This window comes from Pygocentrus nattereri, chromosome 22, assembly GCF_015220715.1.
Source record: "Pygocentrus nattereri isolate fPygNat1 chromosome 22, fPygNat1.pri, whole genome shotgun sequence".
Classification (NCBI taxonomy): domain Eukaryota; kingdom Metazoa; phylum Chordata; class Actinopteri; order Characiformes; family Serrasalmidae; genus Pygocentrus; species Pygocentrus nattereri.
In genome coordinates this window covers 14,798,912-14,826,002 of record NC_051232.1, presented here as the reverse complement: position 1 = coordinate 14,826,002, position 27,091 = coordinate 14,798,912, and the positions used below count along the sequence as shown (strand labels likewise).

At 37.6% G+C, this 27,091-nt stretch overlaps 1 protein-coding gene across 2 annotated transcripts in view; it reads right to left on the bottom strand.

Annotated features, from left to right (window-relative positions):
- lrba (LPS responsive beige-like anchor protein) overlaps positions 1–27,091 on the bottom strand; it is a 350,478-nt gene that overhangs the window by 10,394 nt on the left and 312,993 nt on the right. For both annotated transcript variants that reach the window (XM_037532971.1, XM_037532972.1), the window contains 7 exons: positions 24,087–24,176; positions 18,736–18,913; positions 16,334–16,399; positions 13,644–13,799; positions 12,273–12,440; positions 5,940–6,038; positions 5,062–5,258 (listed from right to left, as the gene is read on the bottom strand). In XM_037532971.1, the coding sequence (XP_037388868.1) occupies positions 5,062–5,258; positions 5,940–6,038; positions 12,273–12,440; positions 13,644–13,799; positions 16,334–16,399; positions 18,736–18,913; positions 24,087–24,176 (954 nt within the window). The remainder of the gene's footprint in view (positions 1–5,061; positions 5,259–5,939; positions 6,039–12,272; positions 12,441–13,643; positions 13,800–16,333; positions 16,400–18,735; positions 18,914–24,086; positions 24,177–27,091) is intronic.

Genomic DNA, 27,091 nt, shown 5'->3' with positions numbered 1-27,091 from the left:
GTATCCCAGTCTTGATATTGACTTGGGCTTGCCTCTAATGCTCTTGACTACAATGTTGACAATCTTGACTAGATGTTTAAGAAATATTTTATTGTTCAATTGAATCAGGTACTGAGACTCTTATTTTGATAGCATTATCATTCTTTCTGAATGTGATTAAAGCTATGAGCGGAGTGCTGAATGGTTACATTTGTGTTCTCAGTGCATATGTTTAATAATTCCAATCATTTCTTAATTATGATGTGCTGCATCTCCAGCTGTGTCCTGAATGAATCCACAAAGGCAGATTTAACTATCAGTCCAAATTAGTTATAGCTAAATTACAGTCATGGATTCTCAGGGTGCAGCATTCATTACATGTCAGGTTTGCATTTGAATTGTTCCTCTTGTATGCACTTTCTGCTTTTAACATTGTAATCATCAGTCTGGGCTGGTTTTATAGAGCTTATGTTGGATAACCAGCCACAGTGTCTGGAGTGTGAAGCTAATCTACCTGTTATTTTTTTAATTGTAAATATGCGGTGGACTATATAGAGACACTGTATAGAGACACTGCAGCACCACTGTAGGAGGACAGCAGGACAGATGTAGTGAATTTAATTTAAAGTATAAGTCAGAATGTCCCTTTTAGTGAAGAACTATATCAGTTCTGGATGCTGAGACGCATCATATTACTTGCAGGAGTAACTTGATGGTAACTGAGTACTGATATACAGTAAGAGGACCTCCACACTGAGAGCTGGATTACACCGAGAGAAGCTCCATGCAGAGAAATGGGTTACACTGAGAGAAGATCCACAACTCATAATTTCACTCAGATATACGGAGGATGACACACCAATTAATCCTCCTCCTCTTCTTCTATTTGTTCTGTCTCAGAATTATCCACTGCTAAAGAGCCCAACTTCTGCTCTTCCAGATTTCATTTAACCCCCTTATAGCTCCCCCCACACAGTTAACATCTTCAAACGTCTTCTCTTGCACACAGTTCAATTATTTATGACTTAAACAGAGAAACTGTGTGAAAAGTGCTGATTCCAAACTTTCAATCTAAACCACATTTCAGTTTAGTCCATGTTTATAGGTAACAGTGTGTCACATACCATCTCATAATCAAGTCCATTAGAGATTAACGAACAGCTCCACATGGTAAGGCACAAAGCTAAAGTTCACTTCCTATTCATTCCTACTAGGGTTCTGCCTGCATTCTGCTGAAGCTCTGCTGGCATTCTGCAGAGGTTCTGCTGGAATTTAGCTGCCATTCTGCTAAGGTTCTGCTGTGTGCATAAACACCAATATAATCCAACATGGTTGCCACAACTCTTGATAACAGCTATACATGGTCAGTCTGTTTTAAGTTCTCTTTAGTGATGCTAATAACTGTATTTATAGAGGCATTATTGCAATCAATTGTGTGCAGACAGTCTAGGAACCAATCTACTACAAACATTATTGCTTAAAAAATTAATTTAATTAAATATAATTAAAATTAAATTTGCAATACAACTGAGAGGAAGAAATGTTGTATTAATGCCAGTAGAAGAGCACACAGCCAAAAACTGTTTAGCAAAGCTGTCAGGATTAAAACAAGTTATCCAAGCTATATTACATTAATTAAAGTCTTAACATGTACATTTACACTATATTTTACATTTACAGTATTTGGCAGATGCTTTTATGCAGAGCAACTTACAAGAAGTGCTTTGTCTATCTAGAAAAATTATCTTTGCTAGTTATCAATATGTTAGAGAGAAAGTTAGTCCTGAGCTCAGATACTGCTAGAAACAAAAAGTCAGTGTTGATACCCAGATAAAAAGAAACAGCATTGAACACAGAATAGTGCAATACAATACATAAGTGCAGTACAATACTTTACAATCTATACATAAAGCCAGTCTTAGTTATCCAGGTGAAACAAATAGCTGCAGGTTGCATAATTCCTGTGCAACTTGCTAGTTACAAAGAACAATTAAAATACTTTTAAAAAGTCACATGCAACACATTTGATTATTCCACTATTTAGCAAGATCAGTAGCTAGTATTTAGGTTCTGCTGGCATTGTGCAGTGGATCTACTGGAGTTTTGCCACAGTTATGCTATGTTCTGCATTACGGTATCAAAACTGCACAGTACATCTCAGGAACTTCTCCTCACTACAGGACATTTATCACTCCAGGGTCATCAGGAGGGCCCACAACATCATCAGGGACAGCACACACCCCAGCACCTACTCTTCACACTCCTACCTTCAGGCAGACGCTACAGGAGTGTAAAGTCCAGGACCACAAGATTGACCAACAGTTTTTATTCACAGGCCATCAGGCTGGTGAACACCTCACTTACTACCTCTTCCCGCCTCCCATTATGACCATCTGGTCGACATTGCACTCAACAACTGCACCTTACATAGACTGTACTGCTGCTGTCAGAACGCTACTGTTTTACATCTATTACTTGCACAGAACACTTTTGTTTACTGTTTACATCTGTTACTTGCAACATGCAATTTATGAGCAGCTGCTCTACATACTTGCACATACACACGCGTAACTTTAATTTTTTTTCAACTTTGCACATACTGTACTTTTTTACTATTGTTTTTAGTGTTATTCTTGTATTTTGTATTTGTTTTCTATTCTTTTAAGATTACATTTGGTGAACAGCAAAGTAAGAATTTCATTGTACGTTGTAGCTGCCTTTTCTGCTGTACATATGACAATAAAACTCTTGAATCTTGAATCTTTATTTTAAGGAACAATATTATCAGGAAATCATTAAAGTCTTGTTTTCTTTCTGTTCAGTAAAATTGAAAATAGACTCTTAAATTTTTCATTATGCCTTAAGCTTTACTCATCATGAGTAACAGTACATAATTGGAGGTCTGCTATGTCTATCATGAATAACTGGATTCTTATATAATCCTGCACAACAAACACATTGTTACCTTTGTTACACTGGGTTATTTCATAAATTTACATCTTATAAGTGATTCTTAGAAGTTAGGGTTAGAAATAGTGGTCAAGTTTAGTTTACTGAGTTTGTTGCTTCAATATTTAGTAAGTCACTAATACCTCAAGCAATGTTCCATATTCTGTGCAGTTTTAGTCATTAACAAATAGAGGCTAAAAAGTCAAAAATGTTCACCCTTTTTAAATATAAAGTATTCATATTCAAAAACATAGCATGTAAACCCGACACCCAAATTGATGTAGTTTTTATAATTATTAATGAACACACCTGCAAGAATATGGGGCACAGTTTTACTATGAATTATTACTGATTTATTTAACTTCACACTACATTTACAGTCTCTAGGAATCAAATGATAATGATAATGATAATAAGATGTGAATTTTGTGAAAATGTATACTCAAAAATTTACAACTTAAAGTCTTTGTGAATTAACAGAATTATTAATACATTCAATTTCATTGAATGCTTAATGTTTGTCTCTTTTTTATTCAATAGAATTATCCTTTTATTTAAATTTTGCAAGTATTACAGCACTACTCTTGTTTTTTTGTAAAGCATGGAATAAGTTTTGGGTAAATTACTAGAATGTCAAGCTCTCCTACTGGCTATAACTTCAAGAGCTGAAGAGATGTCTTAACACTTTACACTTGACAGATCAACTAAAAGCATGAGTGTGAAATTATTGGTTAATTTTCACATTTTAATTTCTAATAAGTGAGACCAATTTCAGGAGGGAAAAAACAGAGCTCCAGCTCTGTACCAGAGCTCACTACTAAAGGAGTGACTGTGAAACTGCTCCATAGTAAAACATATGCTAATATGTCTGTCAAAAGCTTCAAGTAAAACATCTTTTAGAAGCTTCAAATATCTTGTTTAATCCAGACCTTCTTTTAATTCTCCATTCCACCTTAAACACTGCAGCAGTTACATCCCAGTGTTTAAATGTGGTATAATGTAACTGCTGCATCATTTAAGGCAGAATGGAAAATTCAAATAAAGAAGCTCATCAGAAAGTGCCTGTGCAAACTGCAGTTAGCTTAGCGCTAAGAAACTACAACAATTCTATACGGATTTAAGGTGGATTTTTTTTATTTTGGTTTGACATTGAAGCCCAAAATTGAAGGCCTAGTTTTATTAACTAGGTTCACCAGTGGATACATAATGGTTTCAGGTACACATAGTAACTATGCTTTGCTCTTATTTCATGTACTTGTAATTATTTGTGTAAAAGTCTCACTCAGATAACTGAAGCGGTTAGCATGAGCAGATGATTGGGTTTTCCCAGCTGGCCTAAATGAACACAAACGATAGTCGGACACAGAGAGGAAACTAATCAGGCCGGGAGCAGCTCAGGTCAATGAGCGCTCTGGAAATAGGAATCAGGTGTGAGCTGTGTGGATTTTCCCAGGCCTGCTAAAGAAATAAAGAACGAGGGAACTGCAGGATTTCTCAGAGTGCTGCCCACTGGTGACTAATGTAGCCCCACACAGCTCTCAACCAGCTCACTCATTTACACACATCACAGTGAGGATCCCTCTGTCTGTCTGACACTGCACATCAAAGAGTGAGAGAGACAGTGCGAGAGTGTACAAAGAAAGAGAGAGAGCAAGAACAGAGAGTGAGTACAGTGGGAGAGAGAGTAAAGAGAGAGAATAAAGAGAGAAAGGGTAAGGAAAGTAGAGAGAATAGAGAGAGTAGAAATAAGAGTAGACAGTACAGAGACAGAAACAGAGGAAGAATAAAAAGGGTAGAAAATATAGAGAAACAAGAGTAAAAAGACCGAGTACTGCAAAAGAGTACAGAGAGCGAGTACAGAGAGAGAGGAAAGAGAGTGCAGAGCAAGAGTAAAGAGAGAAGCACAGTAAAGAGAGAGAGTATGGAGAGAAAGAGCACACAGAGAGGAAAAGAGATACAAAGAGAGAGTAAAGAGAAAGTGCACAGACAGAGCAGGTGGATAGAGAGCGAGAGAGAGAGGGAGAGAGAGCGAGAGAGAGAGGGAGAGAGAGGGAGAGACAGAGAGACAGAGATAGAGAGAACAGAGTAAGAGTGTAAACAGTAAGACAGAATATATAAGACTTTTCTGTTTACCCTGATCTTGTCCTCCAGCTCTCTGTGCTGCAGTAGTTTTCCGTTGATGGTGTAGGTGCAGAAGTGTCCCTGTTCGTAGTATATAACACAGTGACCCTCAGTGGAGGCCTGCAGGAGGCGTGGCCTCACGCAGCCCTCAGGACCCTCCAACGTCCGCAACAGCTCTCCGTTCATAGAGTGAATCAGACATGGACCCTCTGATATCACAAACAGAAGATCAGTCACGCTATCAAACATTCACTATAATTTTTCCAGCTGAGTGCTTTTTTTTCTAAATGTGGATCGTGATATAATATAAGTGTATCCATATTTATGAATTTACTTCTATATGGTGCATGTACTTGCAAGTGAAAAAGATACTGCATTCACATCTGACAGAGTCACACTTTACATCATCAAGTGAATGATCTAACAGTCAGGGTTTATTCACTATCTTATTATTTGTATAAAAAGCTGCATTGGATGAAAAAACCTCTGGTCCAGTTTGGTAACACTCTGGTTCTTCTACGTGGCACACATTCAGAAGTACCAAAGTTCATTCATTAGTTTATCATCTAATATCACTTATCAATAATTCTCTAAGTGAAAATAAGTTAACTTATCCTCGACAGAAAACACACTTCTGCACATTTTAATGCACAATGACTGTTTATTTGCTGAATTTGATGTTATGAGTGAAAAATGGCTGCTGTAAAACATTTGGCACATTTTTTATTTTTTTTCCCAATATGTTAAACAGATCTATTTTGTTCTAATATTACCTATGCACCTCATGGTTGCAAAAATCTGGCATTTTGAAATCGGACTAATCTTTTTGAAACACCCTGTATTTATAATAGTACATTTCACAGCATTCTGTGTCTGCATGTGTATCTTACCTTTGGAGCCGCTGATGACCAGTCCCAGCTCTGCACACACACTCGCACAGGTCACTTCACAGTCATGACCGGTCAGAATTGCTCGAGGAGTCACAAATTCTGCAAAACATACAGACATTTAGATATAAAAACACTGCAGTACTTCTGTTGACCACTAGAAACTAGTCAGCAAAATCCATATGTAAACATGCAATACAGTGGTCTCATTTTATTGTCTTCACCTTTTCTTGGTAACTTTTATTATTTGAGCCACCTGATAAAGCACAGAATTAGGGTTCAGTTAGGTTTAGAAATGCATTGTAAGTTATGGTAGTGGTTTTCTGGAATTTATATATGTATCTGTATATGCGCCTTGTCTCTGTATTTGACGTGGAATTCCACCTTTTTTCAAAATAAAACAATAATTAAATGGTTTAGATGTGAACAAAGATTCAGAGTGGTATGTGGTTGCAGCAGGTAGGAGCAGGAAAATCGGTGCTAGATTTTGCAGGTGGGAAAGAATCACACCAGATTTTGTGGGTGCAGGTGAACGTGATTAGTGGTTACCTCAATCTCTCACACAGAGTCCTAACTAGAACAGTAAATGTGCTGTAAGGCAGAAGTCTATATTATGCTCTGAAGCTGAGTGGAACCTGAACAGATCAAGAAATCTGATATAGTACAGTATCAGTTAGCATTTGTTCTGTGGTAAAAACATCTGGTAACACTTTATTTGAAGGCTACCTACATAAGGGCTTTATGACGCATTCATAAGCACTGAATAATGTGTTTATGAAGCACTACTTGAACATTTATTAAGTGCTTATGTCGGTTCTCGCAACCTGACATAAGATGTTTTATGAAATAAATGACATTGTCCTGACATAATAAGAATAAACATTGAACATATTTACAGCACTAAACATATTTAAAACACTATACATGACTATTTATGTCAGCATTCTTAAGATCATTGTGCTGATATCAGGTTAAATATGCCTGGAAACCACCCCCTCTTCGCTCCATGGCATGGATAAGATGATTGATGCAATTACGTATAGGGTTTAAATATGTTTAGTGCTGTTCAACGTTTATTCTTATTATGTCAGTACAATGTCATTTATTTCATAAAACATCTTATGTCAGGTTGCGAGAACTGACATAAGCACTTAATATATGCTCAAGTAGTGTTTCATAAACACATTATTCAGTGCTTATGAATGCGTCATAAAGCCCTTATGTAGGTAGCCTTCAAGTAAAGTGTTACCAAACATCTGTATCTGTCTAAAACACTATTCTAATTAATGATGTTCTTTGATCTGTCTTGTAATTTGAGAGTCTTCTTAATACACAAGCATGTATAAATTTGGATTTATGTGCCATTTTTATAATTTGGTTTGTTCAATACTTAAAGAAATATATGAAGAAGTTATTTAATCATAGCTACTATACTGTATTTGTTCATTACACTTTCTTTAAAGTTATTTTCTACTTTCTTAAATGAACGATGCATGTCTGTACTGTTTCATAACTTTTTAATAGAAAAAAAAAAGGACTGGAGTCTTGACAGGACTTAAAAACAAACACACAAGCAAACACTTAAAACAGAATTGCAACTGAACATGGTACAACTGTGTTCTCTGACTAAAGGTACTGAAGACCTACACTTGAGAGTTCCACCACAGTGACAATGTCTGGACCAAAAAAGTGCAGTTTAGCACCTTTTAAGTACCTTTTCCTGACAACGTGAAGTCCAGAATTAGAATTTCCAACATGCATTTCCTTCTGTTTTCTCTAGATGGCAGTACAGTCTGCAGAATCTCACTGCTGGACACTATTCTCGCTTTTTCTCTTGCAGGTGATTGGGAATCAGCTTTAATGCTACATAGTTCTTTCATTTTAAAGTGCTGAATTGAACCCATATATCACAGTTTGACAATATTTCAGAAGCCTCCTGCATGTCTTAGCATCTATGTTTATTAGTTAACTGCTATTCTTTCAAATATGTATTAATGCCAGAGGACAAAGAGCAAACACACAAACTTATTACAATTTATTAAGAATTTAAACCAAACCTGAACTGTAGCTGGTCACCATTATATTTTCTTTATATATTACCATATATATTCTTATTCATGTGTTTCCTAAGAGAGCTTGTGGGATTGTGGGAGCCCTATTGGGATGGCACTGCTTTTCAATGGGGAGGTGGAGTAGTGCCAGTTTACCACAGGAAGTCTGCAACATTTAGGACCAATCGGCATAGGACAAGAAACCCCAGTATAAATGATAGAGAAGGGAGTGGCTACTTGATGCATCACCTTTATTCCAGGAAAGAGCTGAAAATACATCAAAACACTGAACTTGGCTGTTATTTCATATATCTTAACTACTTACCTTTTTGTCATAAGTGAATGGAGTGCATCATTAGTATTGCCATTAGCTTGGCAATGCACAACACACAAGCAACATCAAGGAATTAAAATTTTTACGTTCTGAGTTGTACACGAGACAAGACAGGGCCGTTACATATTAGCTTAATATTAGCCACAAGGAACACAAGTAAACACTTCGTTAAGGGTTTCCATAATTAACAAAGTGATTTTCTACAGAATGTGATGAGTTTTGTCGGCATATCGATTTAAAGGGATTAATATAACCTGAGGTCATTTTTACTGCTATTTTATATAACCTTGTTTGTTGGGACATGTTTTTATTTACATGTGAAAATGTAAATATAAACAAAATGCAATGATGTGCAAATCGTTTAAACCCTATATTTCATTGAAAATGCTTCAAAGATAACATACATTATATTTCCAAAAGTATTCACTCACCCATCCAAATCATTGAATTCAGGTTTTCCAATCACTTCCATGGCTACAGGTGTATAAAACCAAGCACCTAGGCACTGAGAGAATCGTCACTCTCAGGAGCTCAGTGAATTCCAGTGTGGTACTGTTATAGGATGCCACGTGTTCAACAAGTCCAGTCATGAAATTTCCTCAGTAATAAATATTCCACAATCAACTATAAGTGGTATTATATCAAAGTGGAAGTGATTGGGAATGACAGCAACTCAACCACAAAGTGGTAGGCCACGTAAAATGACAGAAGTTTGAGCAGATGCTGAGGCGCATAGTGAGCAGAGGTTGCCAACTTTCTGCAGTCAATCGGTACAGATCTCCAAACTTCATGTGGCCTTCAGACTGGCTCAAGAACAGGGCATATAGAGTTTCATGGAATGGGTTTCCATGGCCGAGCAGCTGCATCCAAGCCTTACATCACCAAGCGCAATGCAAAGCGTTGAATGCAGTGGTGTAAAGCGCCGCCACTGGACTCTAGAGCAGTGCAGACGTGTTCTGTGATGAATCACACTTCTCTGTCTGGTAATCCGATGGATGACTCTGGGTTTGGTGTTTGCCAGGAGAACGGTACATGTGCCAAGTGTAAAGTTTGGTGGAGGGGGGGATTATGGTGTGGTGTTGTTTTTCAGGAGTTGGGCTCAGCCTCTTAGTTCCAATGAAAGGAACTCTTAGTGCTTCAGCACTAAGAGATTTTGGACAATTTCATGCTCCAAACTTTGTGGCAACAGTTTGGGGATGGCTCCTTCCTGTTCCAACAAGACTGCGCACCAGTGCACTAAGCAAGGTCCATAAAGACATGAGCGAATTTGGTGTGGAAGAACTTGACTGGCTTGCACAGAATCCTGACCTCAACCCGAAAGAACACCTTTGGGGTGAATTACAGCGGAAACTGTGGGCCAGGCCTTCTCCTCCAACATCAGCGTCTGACCTCACAAATGTGCTTCTGGAAGAATGGCCAAAAAATCCCAAATACACTCCTTCCCAGAAGAGATGATAGCTGCAAAGGGTGGGCCGATATCATATTAAACCCTATGGATTAAGAATGGGATATCACTCAATTTCATATACGTATGAAGGCAGATGAGGAAATACTTTTGGTAATATAGTGTATCAAATTAGTGTTGAAATTGAGAAATTGTATTCTTTTTGGTGGAAGCATAAAAAAGAGCATCCCTGAGATTCTCTCTGAAGTAAAGATGAGGAGAGGTTCACCACGCTGTGAAAGAGGATCAAATAGTGATATAATTCAAGAATAACATTTCTCAACAAAAAAGCAAGGTACTTTTGCTTTTCATCAACTACAGTATATAACAACGTTAAAAGATCCAGAGGATCTGGAGAAATCTCTGCACACTAGGGACAAGGCAAAAGAACAGTATTTGCTGGCCATGATCTTTGGGCAGGTGGCACTGCATTAAAAACAGACATGAGATTCTATAGTGGAAATCACTGCATGAGCTCAGAAAAACTGAAACACACTGAACACAGTTTGGCACTGCATCCACAAATGCTAATTAAAACTCTTAAACGCATAGAAGAAAGCATACTTAAACAGGATCCAGGAATGCTACCACCTTCTCTGGGCCCAAGCACATTTAAATAGACTGAGGGGAATTGAAAAGTGTCCTGTGGTTCAACAAATTAAAATTTGAAATTCTTTTTGGGAATCATGGACACTGTGACTCCAGGCTAAAGACTACTCAGCTTGTTATCAGTGCACATTTCAAAAGCCAGTATTCATGATGGTATAGAGGGGCATTAGTGTCTTTGGCATGGGTGACTTGCACCTGCAAAGGTACCATTAGTGCTGAATGATATATATATATATGTTTTGGCAACATATGCTGCCATCCAGACATCTTTTTCAATAAAGGCCTTGCTTATTTCAGCAAAACAATGTCAAACCATATTCTGCATGTAGTACAACAGCATATGACAAAGAAGACCCTAAAATGACTGACATTGTGCATGCAGATGGGACTAAAATCACTGAGAAACACGCCCAAAATGATGTTACCCCACCTCCTTATGTAAAACTAATCCTGTCCCAACAGGGCTAAAAGTGAATAAAAATCTACACATTTTTGGCTTTCTTCACATACCAAAAAGTTTGAACAGCAGCATTTAAAAATCACGTTGTTAACAAAAAAATGGCAGAAACTGACACTACATATGTCTGCCTTGAAGGGTTTAGACTTACAAAGCACACTAAATTGGGATTAGGCCTCTGTCTGTCTGTCTATCTGTGTGTGTGTGTGTGTGTGTGTGTAGTGGTGCAGATGTTTTGCATGTGTGAGTGCTGTATGCTGTAACAGCATCAGCAGTGTGAGAATGCTAGAAAAAAAAACAGCACTTCATTAACTAAATCACAATTACCCATAACCATAAATCCCTCTTCATCTGTAAGCCCACACTTCGCACGGTGTAGAGCGGCTAACAAATCTGAATTAGAGGTGTGTGAGTGTGTCTTTGATCAGCTCTGTATTCATCTGTTAGGGGAGGGATCATTTTCACTTTAACTGAACTAAGTGTTTCCTCCTGATCTTCACTTTCATTCTCACACACATTAAATCTGCACTTCATACTTATCTCAGCTTTCTCTTTCCTTTCTACTTCTATCTCTTCATTCTGGCTATATCCCCCTTCTCTCTTTTTCTCCATTCTCCTTCTATCTCTTCTTTCTGTCTGTCTCCATTCTCTCTCACCCTGTCTCTATTCCCTTTCAGCTTCCATTCTGTCATCTCTTTTCATTCCCTCGCTGTTCCTGCTCTCTCCATTTCATACTTCTGTTTTCTTTCTCCCCATTTCGCCATTCTCTCTATCTTTCTCTCACTAACTGCAAAATAATGAATTCTTTATCAAACACCAAGTCACCAACATTATTGGATCACCATACAAGAGAATCCTGAATGTAAACTAGAGCCAAAATTGATATTTATAAAATAATTATTTTGCAAACAGTTTGCTAAGGTGGCATAAGCTGGTTAGGAAGCTAATGCTAACACTATTAGCATTCATGCTAGCTTAGAATGAGTGCACATACCTTCACACTTACTATGATAAATAAACATATATAAGTTGTTTGATTCTACACATGATTCTGTGTAGACATTTCTGTGACGTCACAACAGTGCAGTATATGTATTGTTTCATGAAACAAAAGCCAGTGAGTTGGCTAATTAAAATGCAATATTAGAAAATGACCATAAATTCCACTACAGTCACAATGGCCAGTGAGTGGAAGTACAAGGTAGGTGTGTCTAATATAGTGGTCAGTGAGTGGAAGTACTAGGTAGGTGTGTCTAATATAGTGGCCAGTGAGTGGAAGTACAAGGTAGGTATGTCTAATACAGTGGCCAGTGAGTGGAAGCAAAAGTAGATGTTTTTAATGAAGTGGCCAGTGAGTGGAACGTGAATAAAGCTGATAACAATGGAAACTATAATTTTTTAATGTTTTGCTGTGGAAGGGTTGAAAACAAGTGTATTTTACCATTGTGGGTGTCTCCGATGCTGCATTGTTTTCCACTCCAGTACCACAGCAGCAGGGTGGCATCTCTGGAGCCTGACAGCACATAGCAGTCTCCTCCGATATATGACTCACTCCGCACCAAACATGTCACCACATCAAGGTGACCAAACACTATCTGCACCAGTTTACCTTCAAAGACAATACACATACACATCATGGAGACAAAACACAACCTCATCTACCCAATCTTCTTTTTTCGGCTGCTCCCTTTAGGGGTCGCCACAGCGGATCATCTGCCTACAACCTCATCTACCCAATGCACACAATAAAAACTAATACAAAAATCACTATCACAAAATTAATCTAAAAAATGACCCTAAATCCCTGTGCACTGATCTTCAATTCAGTTCCTCACTCTCATTAATGCATCCACTGTAGTCCAAGTATTCAAGGTGTGTTTAACGAATCTAAAATAAAATGTATTAACCCCTCCTCAAGGGAAATCCATTGCATAATATACATATTAGCATCACAGTATAATGAATAATTGACAGTAGTTACTGAATAATAATATATTAGATACAGAATAGCTCATAGAAGTTACTGTATAATTCATAGTAGATACTGAGTAATTCACATGTGGACAACAGTTTACACTCTCCAGATGTGTTTAAATGTTTAAAAGCTCCCTGATTTGCACAACATTCTAAATATTTGGTTTTGGAGGGCTGCTTCCTCTTCCTCTCCCTCTCTTTACTCTCTTTCCCTCTACCCTCTATTCCTCTTTTTCTTTCTTTTTCCTCTACGCTTCTCTCTCTCCACCCTCTATTCATCTTCCACTCTTCTCTCTCTACTCTGTTCCTCTTTTTCTCTTCCCTCTATTCTTCTCTCTCTCATCTGCTTTCTATCTCTTTTTCTCTTTTCTCAGTTTCTATTCCTTTCTTCTTTTGCCCCCTTTCTGTCTTTCTCTACTCTTTTACTTTTTACTTTTCCTTCCATCTTCTTTTTTTGTTTTTCTCTGCCCTCTATTTTTCTTTCTCTCTCTATTCCTTTCTTTCTCTTTCTACCCTCTTTTCCCCTCTCCAGCTTCTATTCCTCTTTCTCTCTGTACCCTTTATTCATCTTCCTCTCTACACTATCCCTCCTTCTCTCTCTACTCTCTTCCTCTTTCTCTTTATTTTATTTTTCTTTCTTCTTTTTCTCCCTTTCTGTCTTTCTTTTTCTCCTTTCTCTCTCTGTCTATCTCTCTCTCTCTCTCTCATTTTTATTTTCTCTTCTTGTCTACCCTCTATCCTCTCTTCTATTACACTTCTCTGTTCAGTCAGTGGCTCTAAGCTCTCTGACCCAAGTTCACATGTGAGCCCTCTTGTGGTGTGGTGTTGCTATGGTTACCAGTGTCAGTGGAGTAGACACGGAAGCTCTTGTCCCAGAATCCGGCAAGCAGGAGGAAGCGGTTATCGGCGGTAATAATGAAACACTGTGAACTGACCTGGATACTCTGGTCCAGTAGGTCAGTTATCTGTCTACGGTGAGTACCTACATTACTCCCTACAGAGAGAGAGAGAGAGAGAGAGAGAGAGAGAGAGAGAGAGAGAGAGAGAACAGATAAAAAGATAAAGATAAATAAATAAAGAGAGATACAGTACAAAGAGTAAGCGAGAGTACAGGGAGAAAGATAAAAGATAAAAAAGATAAATCAGTTAATAGGCAGTGATGAAGGAGGTCCAGTACTGAAGAATAATCATATAGAATTCATTCACAGCATTCTTTTTCCACATACAGCCACATTGTTTCTCTTTCTCCACGTATCACTCATTCTATTCATCCCTCTGCATCCTCTGGTTTTCCTATCCCTCTCTCTGTGGAGGCCATATTTTGTGGACACCCTCGATCACACGTCCTCAATCAGAACATCATTACAGCATCCGTATTCATTACTGTGACACACAGAGAGAAGCGACCGTGCTGCTGATATACAGGCAGAGCTACAGCTCATTGCTTTCCAATTTGCATGTAAATGCTGAGTGGAAGCTGAACGGATGACAAACAGCTTTAATCTCCTCCCTAAGACAGCCCACAGTGTAGCCAGGCTCCGCCCACAAATGTGTTCTTTCATAGTTACTGATTGTGAGGTTCATTTTTTTTTCACTTGGAGGTAAAGATTTCTGCCTCTGCATGTCTCTCTGTCCCTGCTACTTAGTATCTTAAAGGTGCACATTGTCTCTCTTTATGTTTTTGCTGTATTGTGGGTCTACATGGCAGCAGGAGTAGGGCACAATCAGCTGAAAAACCGAAAGGATTCTAATATTACTTAGTTGTAATTAGATGGTTTATTTATGCTTTTAAATTGACAAAATAATGCTGACAATGCTTGGGAAAGAGAATATTGAGTACTAGAGGACAAATTTAATTTAAAACAGCTTGCTAAATATTAAGTATTTAATTATGAAGGTATAATACTTCTTGGCCTTCAAATGGTAGCTATAGCTTAATTTCTAGAGCTCCTTTGGTACAAAGAAAGAAAAGTAAAAAGTTTAATATGTAAAGCACATGGATGTGAAACTCCTCTAGTCATCTGAAGTTTCTCACACCAGGAGGATCCAACTACTGTACCTATTTACAGTAACAACTCCTAAAACCAGTTTACTACCAAAATATATTGAATTAATCTGTTTTTATGTGATTTCCATTTAAAATACTTTGAATAAAAAAAAAAAACTTAAATCAATTAACGTTAAAGGCATGTAAGTTGAAGGACATGTGGAACATCTGGACCCTGTTTAAATGTCTCTCATTTTCATTGCCATTATGGTTATTTGTTAAGCATTAGATTTAGACATGTCACTGCATTAGCAAATCCCTTTGTAATCTTTTGCTTTTTCAAACAAAACTTAGCTATTTTTCTTTTTCCATAAACCAAAAGTGCCACTTTCTACTATGTTTCAAATGTCAAAAGCAACCATTTTAATAATTGATAATAATCATTAATATGATCATTTAATAATTGTATTATTTGTTAATAATTTAAACAATTTTAATAATTTAATAACTTTAATTAATAATTATAGTCTTAAAAACAGGCCTCAATTTTACTGTATGGAATGTATCCATTATTTAAATCACAGTTACAGCAAAGTTGTTCAGAAAAACAGCCATTAGATATTTTCCTCAAATTGTTCTGCATTCGCTTAAAACCTTCATCAGTTGGGGCTCTGAACTAAGTGTAAGTATTCAGCAATTTCCACTGAATTGACTGGTCACAGAAACTAACACAAACTAGCATAAGCCCACATTCATTCTTCAGGCCCTATTCAGCCTACAGCATTTTAGCATTTCCCATTTAGCCCACAACAGTTTATCCCTGCCTATTCAGCCTACAGCAACTTAGCCCTGCCCATTTAGCACTCAGTAGTTTTGCCCCATCCATTCAGCCTACAGTAGTTTGGCCCCATCCATTCAGCCGACAGCAGTTTGACCCCACCCATTCAGCATATAGTTTAACTCACCTTAACTCTACCCATTCAGCCTACAGTGGTTTAGTCCCACCCATTTAGCTTATAGCAACTGAACTCTGCCCATACAACCTACAGCCCTTTAGCCCCACCCATTCAGCCTACAGTACTCGCATAATACAGCTAACACTCACTATGCTTCTCACCGCTAAGTGTCATCATCTCTCATTAAAGCTGAATGATTTTTGGCAGGGTAGCAACATCATCAAATTAGTAAATAGCATTAGGGAGGCTACAGGAGGTATCAGTGTAGGTTATGACACATATATAGTTAGTTAACAAGATTAGAAAACCCCTTAGAGCAGGGGAGTCCAATCTTATCCACAAAGGTGTGGCTGCAGTTTTCACTCCAAACAAGCTGGAGCATACTTGACTCCACTTGTTCAATCAGTTGGTCTTAGTCTTCAAATGTTTCATCAGGTGACCTCCTGCTTTGTTGGTGTGACAATCTGCAACCTCACCGGCCCTTTGCGGATAAGATTGGACAACCCTGCCTTATAGGAACTTCAGCCATGCTCCAGCATCTAGTTGTGTAGACTACCACACATGAGATTTACAGACCACACTCACCAATCAGAGGGTCAATCTCCACCGGCAGCTGGTACTGCTGCTCTGGGGCCGACGAGCTTTGTTGTCCTGAGAGAGAGAATGAAAAACAAAGAATTAAACAGAGGCTCTAAAATTTATTCATTTACCTTATTAAAGCAACAGTCTAGAAGAAAATCTAATTTACGTGAAATGTGGGCATAAATAATCTACTGGTTTTTGGTCAGCTAATGTACTTTGGTCCATGTCATACCTTGCCAGAAATCAAATAATTATGTCTATTAGCATGATCCTAACTGGTGGGGTTCCACTGCTCCACTGGGTAAATTTACAGCAGTTCTTTCAGCCCACAGCAGTTTAGTCCCACCCATTCAGCCCACCCATTCAGCCTACGACAGTTTAGCCCCACTGACTCAAACTATAACATGTAAGCCCCATCCATTCTACCTACAGCAGTTTAGCCCTGCCAATTTAGCCTACAGTTGCATAGTCCTACGGATTCAGCCCACAGCAATTTAGCCCTGCACATTCAGCCTATGGCTGTTTAGCCTTGCCCACTCCATACAGTTTAGCCCTGCCCATTCAAACAACAGAAGTTGAGCCCCACCTATTATTGCTGATGTAATATAGGGTGTTTCAGGCCAAACTCCTTTATGACATGAGGACAGCCAATCAGAACAAAGCTCTGAACAGTCTGTTGAATTCTAAGGGATTCATTCTAAGTGAGGTTGGAAAATTAGAACCATTTTTACAAATAAAATAGAACCAACATTACAAATAAAAATGAAGGATAAAGGCCCATTAAGACAGTTAGGGAAAGAAAAAAGTAAAGTTCCATAAGCAGTAAGAGACCGCCCATGAGACCCCCAGTGCACTGCCCCACGCTCTTTATTATCTCAGATTGATGTTTAACAAATAAAAAAATAAAGAAACAAAGTAGGTGTGATGAATAGGAGTGGACAGGAAGTGAATGGTGTTCCAAGGAAGTGTCACATTTAATTCAGCTGAGGTGGAGATATCAATGTCTCCAGAGAGAGCGATTATCTCCTCTCACATTTACAGATAAACAGAGGGAAGATGCTGGTTTTAACACTGAAGAAACAGCACACCAGTGATTTTTACAGAAGACTGAGCTCCAGTGAAGCTGGAATAAAAGACCTATAAGTGTTTATACTCCACCAAGGGAAAACAACACAAATAACACTATAACTCATATTGCCACATTCAGACACTTCCACTGAATCCTGCTTGTTGGTTTATGGAGATTATGCAAGTGAGCTTCCCAGGTATGGGGAACCAGCGGAGAACCTTCAGGGCCTTCAGAGAAACTCCAGAGAAATTATTTCCAGAAACTAAAAAACACATGTCTAAACAAGTATTCCATGCTTTACTAACTAAACCTTCAGCAATGTGACAATGTTGCACATAGTATGTCTAGCTTTAATAGTTAATAACTGAATTTAAAATCAAATAAAGCCCAATTCAGTAATATTTCAACAACATTTATTGCCACTTTTCTCTTTTTAGAGCACACCACGTGAAATAACTTCCCTCTGACTCCCTTTCTTCTCCGACACCTCGTCCCTCCGCTGTGTGTGCATCACTCACTCAAGTCTCGGTGCTCACTGTAATGCTCAGATCTGAGTTAGTCTGTGAGTCTAAAGTGGTACGGTAAAGGCTTGAAAGCTACGCTGAATAAAATAGTAAATCCCGTCAAAATGAAATAATTCTCTACAGTTTATAGGTCCAGGTTATGGGTCCAGGTCCATATAGACTGGGGTCCACCTATTAGTGACCTCTATTTTAGATGGGTGCTTTGCTATCCCAGGTGTTCACTAGGCTCTTGCTAAGGCGTTGATATGGTAGCCCAGGTGACTGTTAGGATGTTGAAAACCAGTAACCAGTGCCTCTTGGGGTTACTAGGGTGTTACTAGGTGTTTTCAAGGTTGTTGCTATTGTGTTGCCACATGGTTGCTATAGTAATCCAGGTGATTACTAAAGTGTTTCTAAGTGGTTGCTGGGGTGTTACTATGACGTTCCAAGATATCCCGTGTCATTATAAGGGCAGCGTTGCTAGTGTACTTGTATCGTTGTTGTATAAGTGTGATGCACAAACATTTGTCCACCATTAATTCTTACAGGAAAAAGTAGTTAATTGTATAATTGTAAGTAAGTGTAAATGTAAGTCTGACACAGGCACACCAGTCCTGATCAGACTGAACATTCGGGAGGTTGAACCTGTTGAAAGTGTTGATTCCTCGAAAACTGAAGGATGAATTAGTGGACACAAAAAAACCCCAGAAAAACAAGAGGAGAAAGAAAAAGAAAGAAAAAGAAGAAAAAAATATATAAATCAGATAACAAAACAAAACCATACATGCAAAAGCTGCTTAATGATGCTTGCTCAAATCACCCATGATGCTCACCAGTGAGGCCATGCCACTTATTGACGGCAAAGAGGCGGTTGGCGGTGACTGTAATGATGGCAGGATTGTTCAGGCCAGGCTGAGTGTTAGCGGCTACGCAGACCACCGGAGAGTTGGAGGGAAACTTCAGCACCATGATTACATCCTGCTGCATCTGATCCGTAAACATCAGTGGAGTCTGCAGGATAAAAACAAGACAATTAGTCACTGATGGCCCTGATTAAGGATAAAAGGATGAAATCCATTCTTTACTTTGAACAAAAGGGCTCTACAAAGCTCTAAAATGGTCATATGATCCACACAGTCACTCTAATACACTAAAGGAAGATAAGGAGGTGAAATAATGTCTGTTGTTTTATTTTAAAGTGTTCTATAATGTTTATTCCACACAGCTAAAAAACTGAAAATTTAGAGCAGTCAATTTATCAAATAGTAGTCGTAAGATTAATTGACGAAAGAAATAATGGCTGTTTGCAGCCCTATCTATCTATCTATCTATCTATCTATCTATCTATCTATCTATCTATCTATCTATCTATCTATCTATCTATCTATCTATCTATCTATCTATCTATCTATCTATCTATCTATCTATCTATCTATCTATCTATCTATCTGCAGCCGTATTAGACAGCTAAGGAGAAACTTTACAACAATCATATCCCTTATCCTACTGAATGGTACTTTAATGCCATTATGGGTCACATTGTAAGCTTACACTGAGTAAAGATGAAACTAAAGCTACAAACATTGCCAAAGCTAACCTGAGCATTACCATTCTGTGATGATTAACATTATAAATATCAGAAGTGTTTAAGCAACACCATGAAATTTACAGACCATGCAAATGTATTTACTAGAAAAGTAAAGAAAAAGCTTTCTTTATAGATTTCTTCATGTTTTCCATTGTGCAGTTGGAAAATAGGTAAACACAAACATACTCACAAACATAATCCATTATCCTGTAATGTCACACATTTAAGGAGGAAAGTGAATCAGAAACTATTCCCAGTAGTGAGAAAGCTATATCATGCAATTTGATGAGACTTGCATGATATATTTGATGAGAATACAAAAAGAGTTTTCTAAAGTTAATGTTAAGAACCTATTAAACAGTAAAAAAAAAAAAAAAAAAAAAAAAAAAAAAAAAAAATCACTGCTTTCTTTTACAGCCCAGATACAGTTTAATTTATAGTAGGTAAACAGGTAAATACAACATAAGACTCGGTGCTTTATTATGTTTAGTCTTTTATGTTTAATCATATAACTACCTACTACTTTTTACCCAACATAATTAAACACTACTATAGAGTTTGTCAGTAAATATCTAGAACCTACAGCTTAATTTAGTTAGAGTGCTTTAGAACTCACCATCATGTTAATTAAAATAATTATCTAGTACTTTGGAGTTTGTGCCTCATGTTTTCCGTTATTATCTAGAACCTATTTGACATTTTAGTGTAACTTTAGTAAACTGCACCGGAACCTTACACTTATCCAGTTAATATTTAGAACCTGCTGGATATTTTTCTGTCTGCCTTGAAATTTGCTGTCCTGCTACCCAAAATTATGACCCAGAACTTTGGAACTGAACTTCTTACTTCCATATTTAATCTCTAGAACCAGAAGGGCACTTCAGTGTAACTGTAATAGACTGTATTGGAACCTGAAACCTGTAATTTACTAAGACATGACCTTAAACATGAAACTTGTAACTTACTGACCCTGCCACACTAACCCTATTAATATCTAGATCCTGTTGGGCATTTCAGTGGAATTCAGACTGCTAGAATTCAGTTTACTTACCAGCATTTTACCCAAATTGGTTAACTTTGGAGTTTGTACATTATACAGCTAACATCTTGAACCGTAAGACATTTCCATGTGATCTAGTTAGGCTGCCATGGAACTTACCATCATGTAAGCCAAAACAATTGTGTAGTACTCTGAAGCCACATATCACACATGTCCAATTAATATCTAGAATTTAAGGGACTGTAAAAGAAATATATTTGATACCAAAACAAGACTGCTGAGGCTACATTTACAAATTTTTAATTACACAACTAATCTGGAACAAGCTGCAAAGTACTCTTTAAATGAACATTGCATCTCTTAGTCATTTGAAACTTCCCATCTCCAAACACTTTTCTTCTCTGTTCAATATTGTTTTACTGGTTTTCAGTGAGTTCTTATTTTCATACTGTCCCTCACTAGCTTACTACTGCATTACTGAATTTACTTCATCATCAGTATGCTTATCTTTTTCTTGTGGTATTGTTTAATGCTTGCTTGTTCCTGCAAGCAAGGGTTTGCCCTCAGCCATACTTAAAGGAAATGAAGAAATTGACAGTCTATAGTTGTAGAAAGTTCTAGAAAAGTGGAGCTGAGTGACATTTTGGCTATGAAGGATGATTCTGTATCTGTATCTGCTAAACGAGCAAAGCGAGAGCAGCTTAAAGCTGTTTGATTGCAGAGCAGTGAAGTCACCCAACCATCAAGTAGACTTCCTCAGGAGGCCGTGTTGTGTTTGTAGAGGTTGAAGGGCTGAGCTGAGGTCAGGGACAGCCAGTTGAACGAACACATTGCATTCAGCATCGTTTAGGAGGATGTGGGAAAGTGTTTGGGTGTGGAGAAGCTTTTATATTTACAGCATTAGAGCAATAAAACATTTATATACTGTCCAAAAGTGTCAGGCAGGCAAGCACACTGTTCAAAAAGAAACTATAATTTAGCAGATGTTTAAAATTCTATTTATCTGGAAGTGAGTGTGTCATTGTTTGTAAAATTACTAAATAACATTCGAATAAATACAACTAAACACAACAAAATTCCATGCATGTATGCATGGAATTTATTTCTCACTTCCATTAGCAGGCCATCTGATTTAATTCAATGAAAGATTAATTAGGCTTGAAAATGGTAAAACAAACACACACAAACACAAAATCACTATGTTGTTTTAATATTGTTCATGTTTATTCTAATGGTGTCTTTCTATGCAAATGGACACTTACCCAGATAAACAGCTTTGTAAATCTAACTTTCTCAGGTGTATTGAGTGTATATATATATATATATATATATATATATATATATATATATATATATATATATATATATATATATATATATATATATATATGTGTGTGTATATTATTGTTGCATGCAAAAGTCTGAACACCCCTTGTCAAATTACATGTTTTGAATTTCGCTAAGGGAAAATAAGTTAACACATTCTCTTAAACATCTTTAGACAAAGTCTGCAAATTGATCTGTAGTTGAGTTTGTGTCTGAGCTGTCTGATTGTAGTAGGATCATTAGACTTGGTCAGGCTGTCATCCCTGTGCCTCATCGGGTCTAATGGGGGTTCTAGTATATAACCCTACTCTCACTTGCTCTATAGAGACCCCGCCAGATGCTCGTCAACTGCAGCATGTTCATCACTGATCTCCTCTGCTCTGAAGCATGGCCTCCTGCATGCGCTCCCATCAGCCTACAGCAAGACTCAGCACATACTAGAGTGCACTGGGTCTTCTAAAGCAGTTGTGTTGGATTATCACTGAAACACCAATTTGCTAACTTGTGTAATCCAGACGACTAACTGGTACTGTTCCCTGGCCCATTTGGTAATGTTTGTTACAGGCTTGTAAAATCTAGACCACTGGCCAGTACCGGGCCATGGGTAATTTGGAACAAGGCCACAACAATGGAGCAATGAGAGAAAGAAAGCTTATTTGCTAGACTGTTTGTTCACTTGCATAACTTAGGCTGCAGAGCAGTACTTGTACCAGGCAGTCAGTAGACATCACTGGTGAAATGCTAACACAAAGGCAAATCCCCTCCATTTGACAAATTTTATTCCTTCTTGCCATTGTTGTTATTTTAGTGGAAGCCTACAATGAGTACTTCCAGTGCACAAGAGCCTGCATGAGTGTATAACCCCCTAAATAGCAGCTTCATTATATCTAAATCTTATAATTGAGGAATTACAAGGAAAATGATACAAACACTTTAAATTATATTAGTGAGAAATGGAAACCTGGTCATAACAAAAATCTTTGGTGTTGTCAAGGAAAGTTTTATCCTCACAATGCATTTCGGCATTAGCATCCACAGTGACTCTGTATATTATGTAACTGTCAAGTATCTGAGTTTTTTTTTTTTTTTTTTTAGTCTTCGACTGAATAAGTAACCAATATCAACCTACACAAACACATGAGGTCACAAAGAGATGTGATGTAGGCCAGTACATCTCTAATTATATAACATTAGTTTATGGACATTCTTTGGCATGAACCTGAAATAATACAAATACTAATGAATTTTAATAATATGAATAATAATAATAATGATGATAACAACAACAACAATAATAATAAAATAAAAGACTGGAGTTCAGCAGGTTTTCACACAAGTAACACCCTGATACCGGTCTGCGGCAATACCTGGGACCCATACAAGCATATGTAGTACCATAAAATTTTGGGAGTGTCTATTCCAACATAAATGATGAACTAACCTAACTGTGTAAATAGACCACAACATAGAAATATGTTCACATATGCAGTTGTGACTGGCTTGTGTCTTTTTTCTGAATTTATACAAACACTATTTCATTTAATAGTTTAAATAATTTGTTTTGGTTAGTTTATGTTTATGAACAGAGACATATAAAGAATATAGTAAAGTAAAACTCATTTGTGAACCTGTGTTTAAAGCAAAATTTTATTAAATTTAAACTTCTAACAAGTTGCAAATAAATCTTACACTGAAACTTTGCTTGTTTGTAAAAAAGTGATTTCAGAGCCACTCAGTTCTACCTAATGGAAATTGCTTGCCCTCAGTATTTTGTGCTTATGATAATTTTAATAGACATTATTGACAGACTTATTAATGACATTCTATTAAAAGACTGTTTTACCAAGAGAGACACTGGAGGATTTTCACCTGAAATGAGTTAATGAAGCAAGAGTCTTGTTACAAAAATGATAACAGGACATTAGAGCCATAATGAATCTTTTAGTACTTTTACTTTCAATACTTATGTACATTTGAAGGTAAACACTTTTGAACTTTTACTCAAGTGGAGGTCTAAAGGGAGGAACTTTTACTTTAACTGGAATAATATTTTACTTTGGGTATCCCTTCTTTAACTCAAGTACATGATTTGTGTACTTCATCCAACATTGCTAATATGTGGAGCACAGTACATGAGAAGCTTTCTTTAGTGAGCACAAAGAACACATAAGGTGATTATAACCATGGGGTTCTACTAAAACATTCAGATTTAACCTATGCAATCCCACCCAGATGATGAATATTGTGTTTGTTTGGGGGGGGTAACTTACCACCTGCATAGCGGAGCTTCGTGGTGGGTGAGGCTCGATCAGGAGCTGGCATGGAGTCTGACCAAAACTCCTGATCTGAGACTCTACAGCCTGAGGAAAAAAGAATATTAATGTTAGCGAGTTAGCTAGCTAATGTGGTTCCTCACATAGTCTATTGGCTAACGTATTGTGAACTGACAGTAGCCTGAAGCTAATAAAGCAGTATCTGCCAGGGGAGCAACTAGGATATTGACATAAATTAATATAATTTGTTAATTTATTAACAATTGTCTCAAACAAGCTGACGCTCTCATGCCACACCACCCACTAGAATCCAACACAAACTTACTGAGGTGGTGGTGGCATGTTAGGGTTTAGCTGGTACAAGTTGATTAGACACAGCAGTGTTTTAACACAATGTAAAAGGCAGCTTTCAAAATTAAAAAAAATTGCTCAAAAAATTATACAAGGTTTTGTTCAAAGGTTTTACAATAAGGAAAAATAAATAAAGACTCTCAATCTCTCTCAGGTATGTTCTCTCTCTCAGAATCTCTGCTGTTTCAGTCACTCTGGCTCCAGCAGCATTAGCGTAGCAGGAAGTGAGGGGATCTCTTTTTCTCCCTTTCTCTCTCCTCTCGTCCTGTGTTCAGTGTGCTGTGCAGGTTAATGCAGTCTGAGCAATTAGGTCTTCTCTGTCTTCAGTGGAAATGCAGTGATCTCATTACTGACTGTGATACAGGACTCTCACATCACTCACATCTGGAAACATCAACGAAAACACTAATACAAGCACACTTCTCTCACAAAACCACACGCCGTCAGTGACGTATTGTAACCATCTTGTTCCTTTATCTGATGAGCAAATACTTTCTCTGATATCAAAGACAACATAAGATATTTCCCCTCTCTCTGATCACCCTATGTTTACTTCTTTCTATCTGTCCTCTTTCTCTCTCTCTGCCTCCTTTCTCTTTTCTCTCTCTGTCCTCTCTTCTCTCCACCCTCTCTCTCCCCCTCTCCTTCTCTGTTCAGTGGTCTAGCACTGATGAGGTCCTTTTATATTCCACACATTTAAATGATGGAGACGACCCCTACATGCATGGGTGCGGGTGGTCCTGCTCCTGGGGGTCTCCTGATTTACTCCGGACCCTGACAAACCAATCAGAGTAAACAGTGAAGTGGAGAAAGTCTCTTATTTAGTATAATGGGGTTTGGTTCAGTATATTGGGGGTTTACAGACAGACAGTAAAGGTCATGCTGCTACAGCGGAGTGGATTCATGCAGTATACGGAGGACAGAGCACTTGTGTAGTGGGGCATATATACAGGTAAAAGATATATACCCCCCTCTGAGGAGACTGATTTTCCGTATACACATCTAAACATGAGAGCTACATCTGTGTCTGTCGATTTTCTGCAGGATTTGCCTAAGCTATTTATGATGAAGAGTCTATGCTATTTTTCTCTATGAGAAATACTAACAGCATTCACCAAAATCACCAATACAGTAAGCGAAATGCTCTAAAGCTGATATGTTTTGTCAACATTGCTGATTATTGCTAAATCCTGTCTTGTGGTGCCAGACATGATCTTGTAACAAGAGTACACATCAGACGACAACCTGCTATTGCTGTACATATGAATGCTAGCTTGCTACTAGCAAATGTGTCGCATTATTCCTATTTCAACTGTTAAACAACCTCAAAATTCAGAGGATCCTGTGACACTCAGAGGGAAAAACATATGTAGTATAAAAGGCTTTAGAACATTTTTTTTATTCCAGAGGACATCCTACAACTAAAAAAATAGCCTACAACTTGCAGCACACTGCACAAAATGGTACAGTGGCAAGTGCAAATTAGCTTATATCTAGTCTGTACATGCATATTTCTCATTTTAAGATGGTTGTAAGAACATAAGATTAGGTAACTTATTTCTAGACATTTTGTGAAGTTAAATGAACTTACTATACTGACAGATAATTTTATTCACATTTGGCCTGTTCATGTTTCTCTCTTTTTCTGCTACTGTACTTTTCCCTGGTTGTCATGCTCTATACTGATAACACTAATATAGCGCTATGTGGGCAGGTGGCTATATAGCATTATATTAATGTCAAAGGAGTTTTAAGTAGGGAGTGCTGAAACACAGCATATTCATAATGCAATTAGTGACTTTTTTTATTTGAATATATTTATTTGAAACATAATGTGGCGAGAGACGAAAAAAAAAACAATTTTAGGCAGCTTTTGGCCACAGATGGCCTTTACGTCTTTACATCTCAACCTGTTTTTTTCCAGTTTTCATTGAAGACTTCCAGTGAGAACAACAGTGTCTGCATGTTCCCACCAGTGTGTGTAAATATCACATATCATATAGTTAGTGGTTCAACTCCTCTGGGATTGTAGCCTCTTGCTCTTATTCATATAAGCTTGTGGATTCTTGTTAGTGTTGAAGCTCTTGATGGGAACTGGAACTCCAGTTTTTTACTGATATTGTAATTTTGCTACAGGTTGATTCATAATTCTCCCCATCCAGCACTACCCAGCATAGTCTATAGAAGGTGCTGAAGGATTTGCTTTAAAAGCCATTTAAAACAGTATATGAACAAGAACACTACCACTAGCAACTGAGCTTCAGCCTGCATAAGTTAATGACTTTAAACATATGAGTGCCGTTTATAATTTGTCATGTTATTAATACACTTTGACAGCACCAAATACCTATACTACAATACCTACTCAGCTAGGGAGGTACCAGAGTTACCTAGCTAGCTGACGTGTTGGCCACATTAATGTTCAGTAAAATAGAAGCTTACAGTTTCTTCAAAAAGAAGGTTTCTTCATTGATGAAACATATTTCCATGGAAATGTGCAGAATTTACAAAAATGGAAGTGCATTTTCCACCTTTGTAGACAAGTCAACATCTATAAAAGTCTTGTGTTTAAAAAAAGTTTTTTATTGTGTTATTTATAAAGGATTGTTTATAAAGGATTGCAGTTGGGCTGTCTGTTTTATCTCAGCATG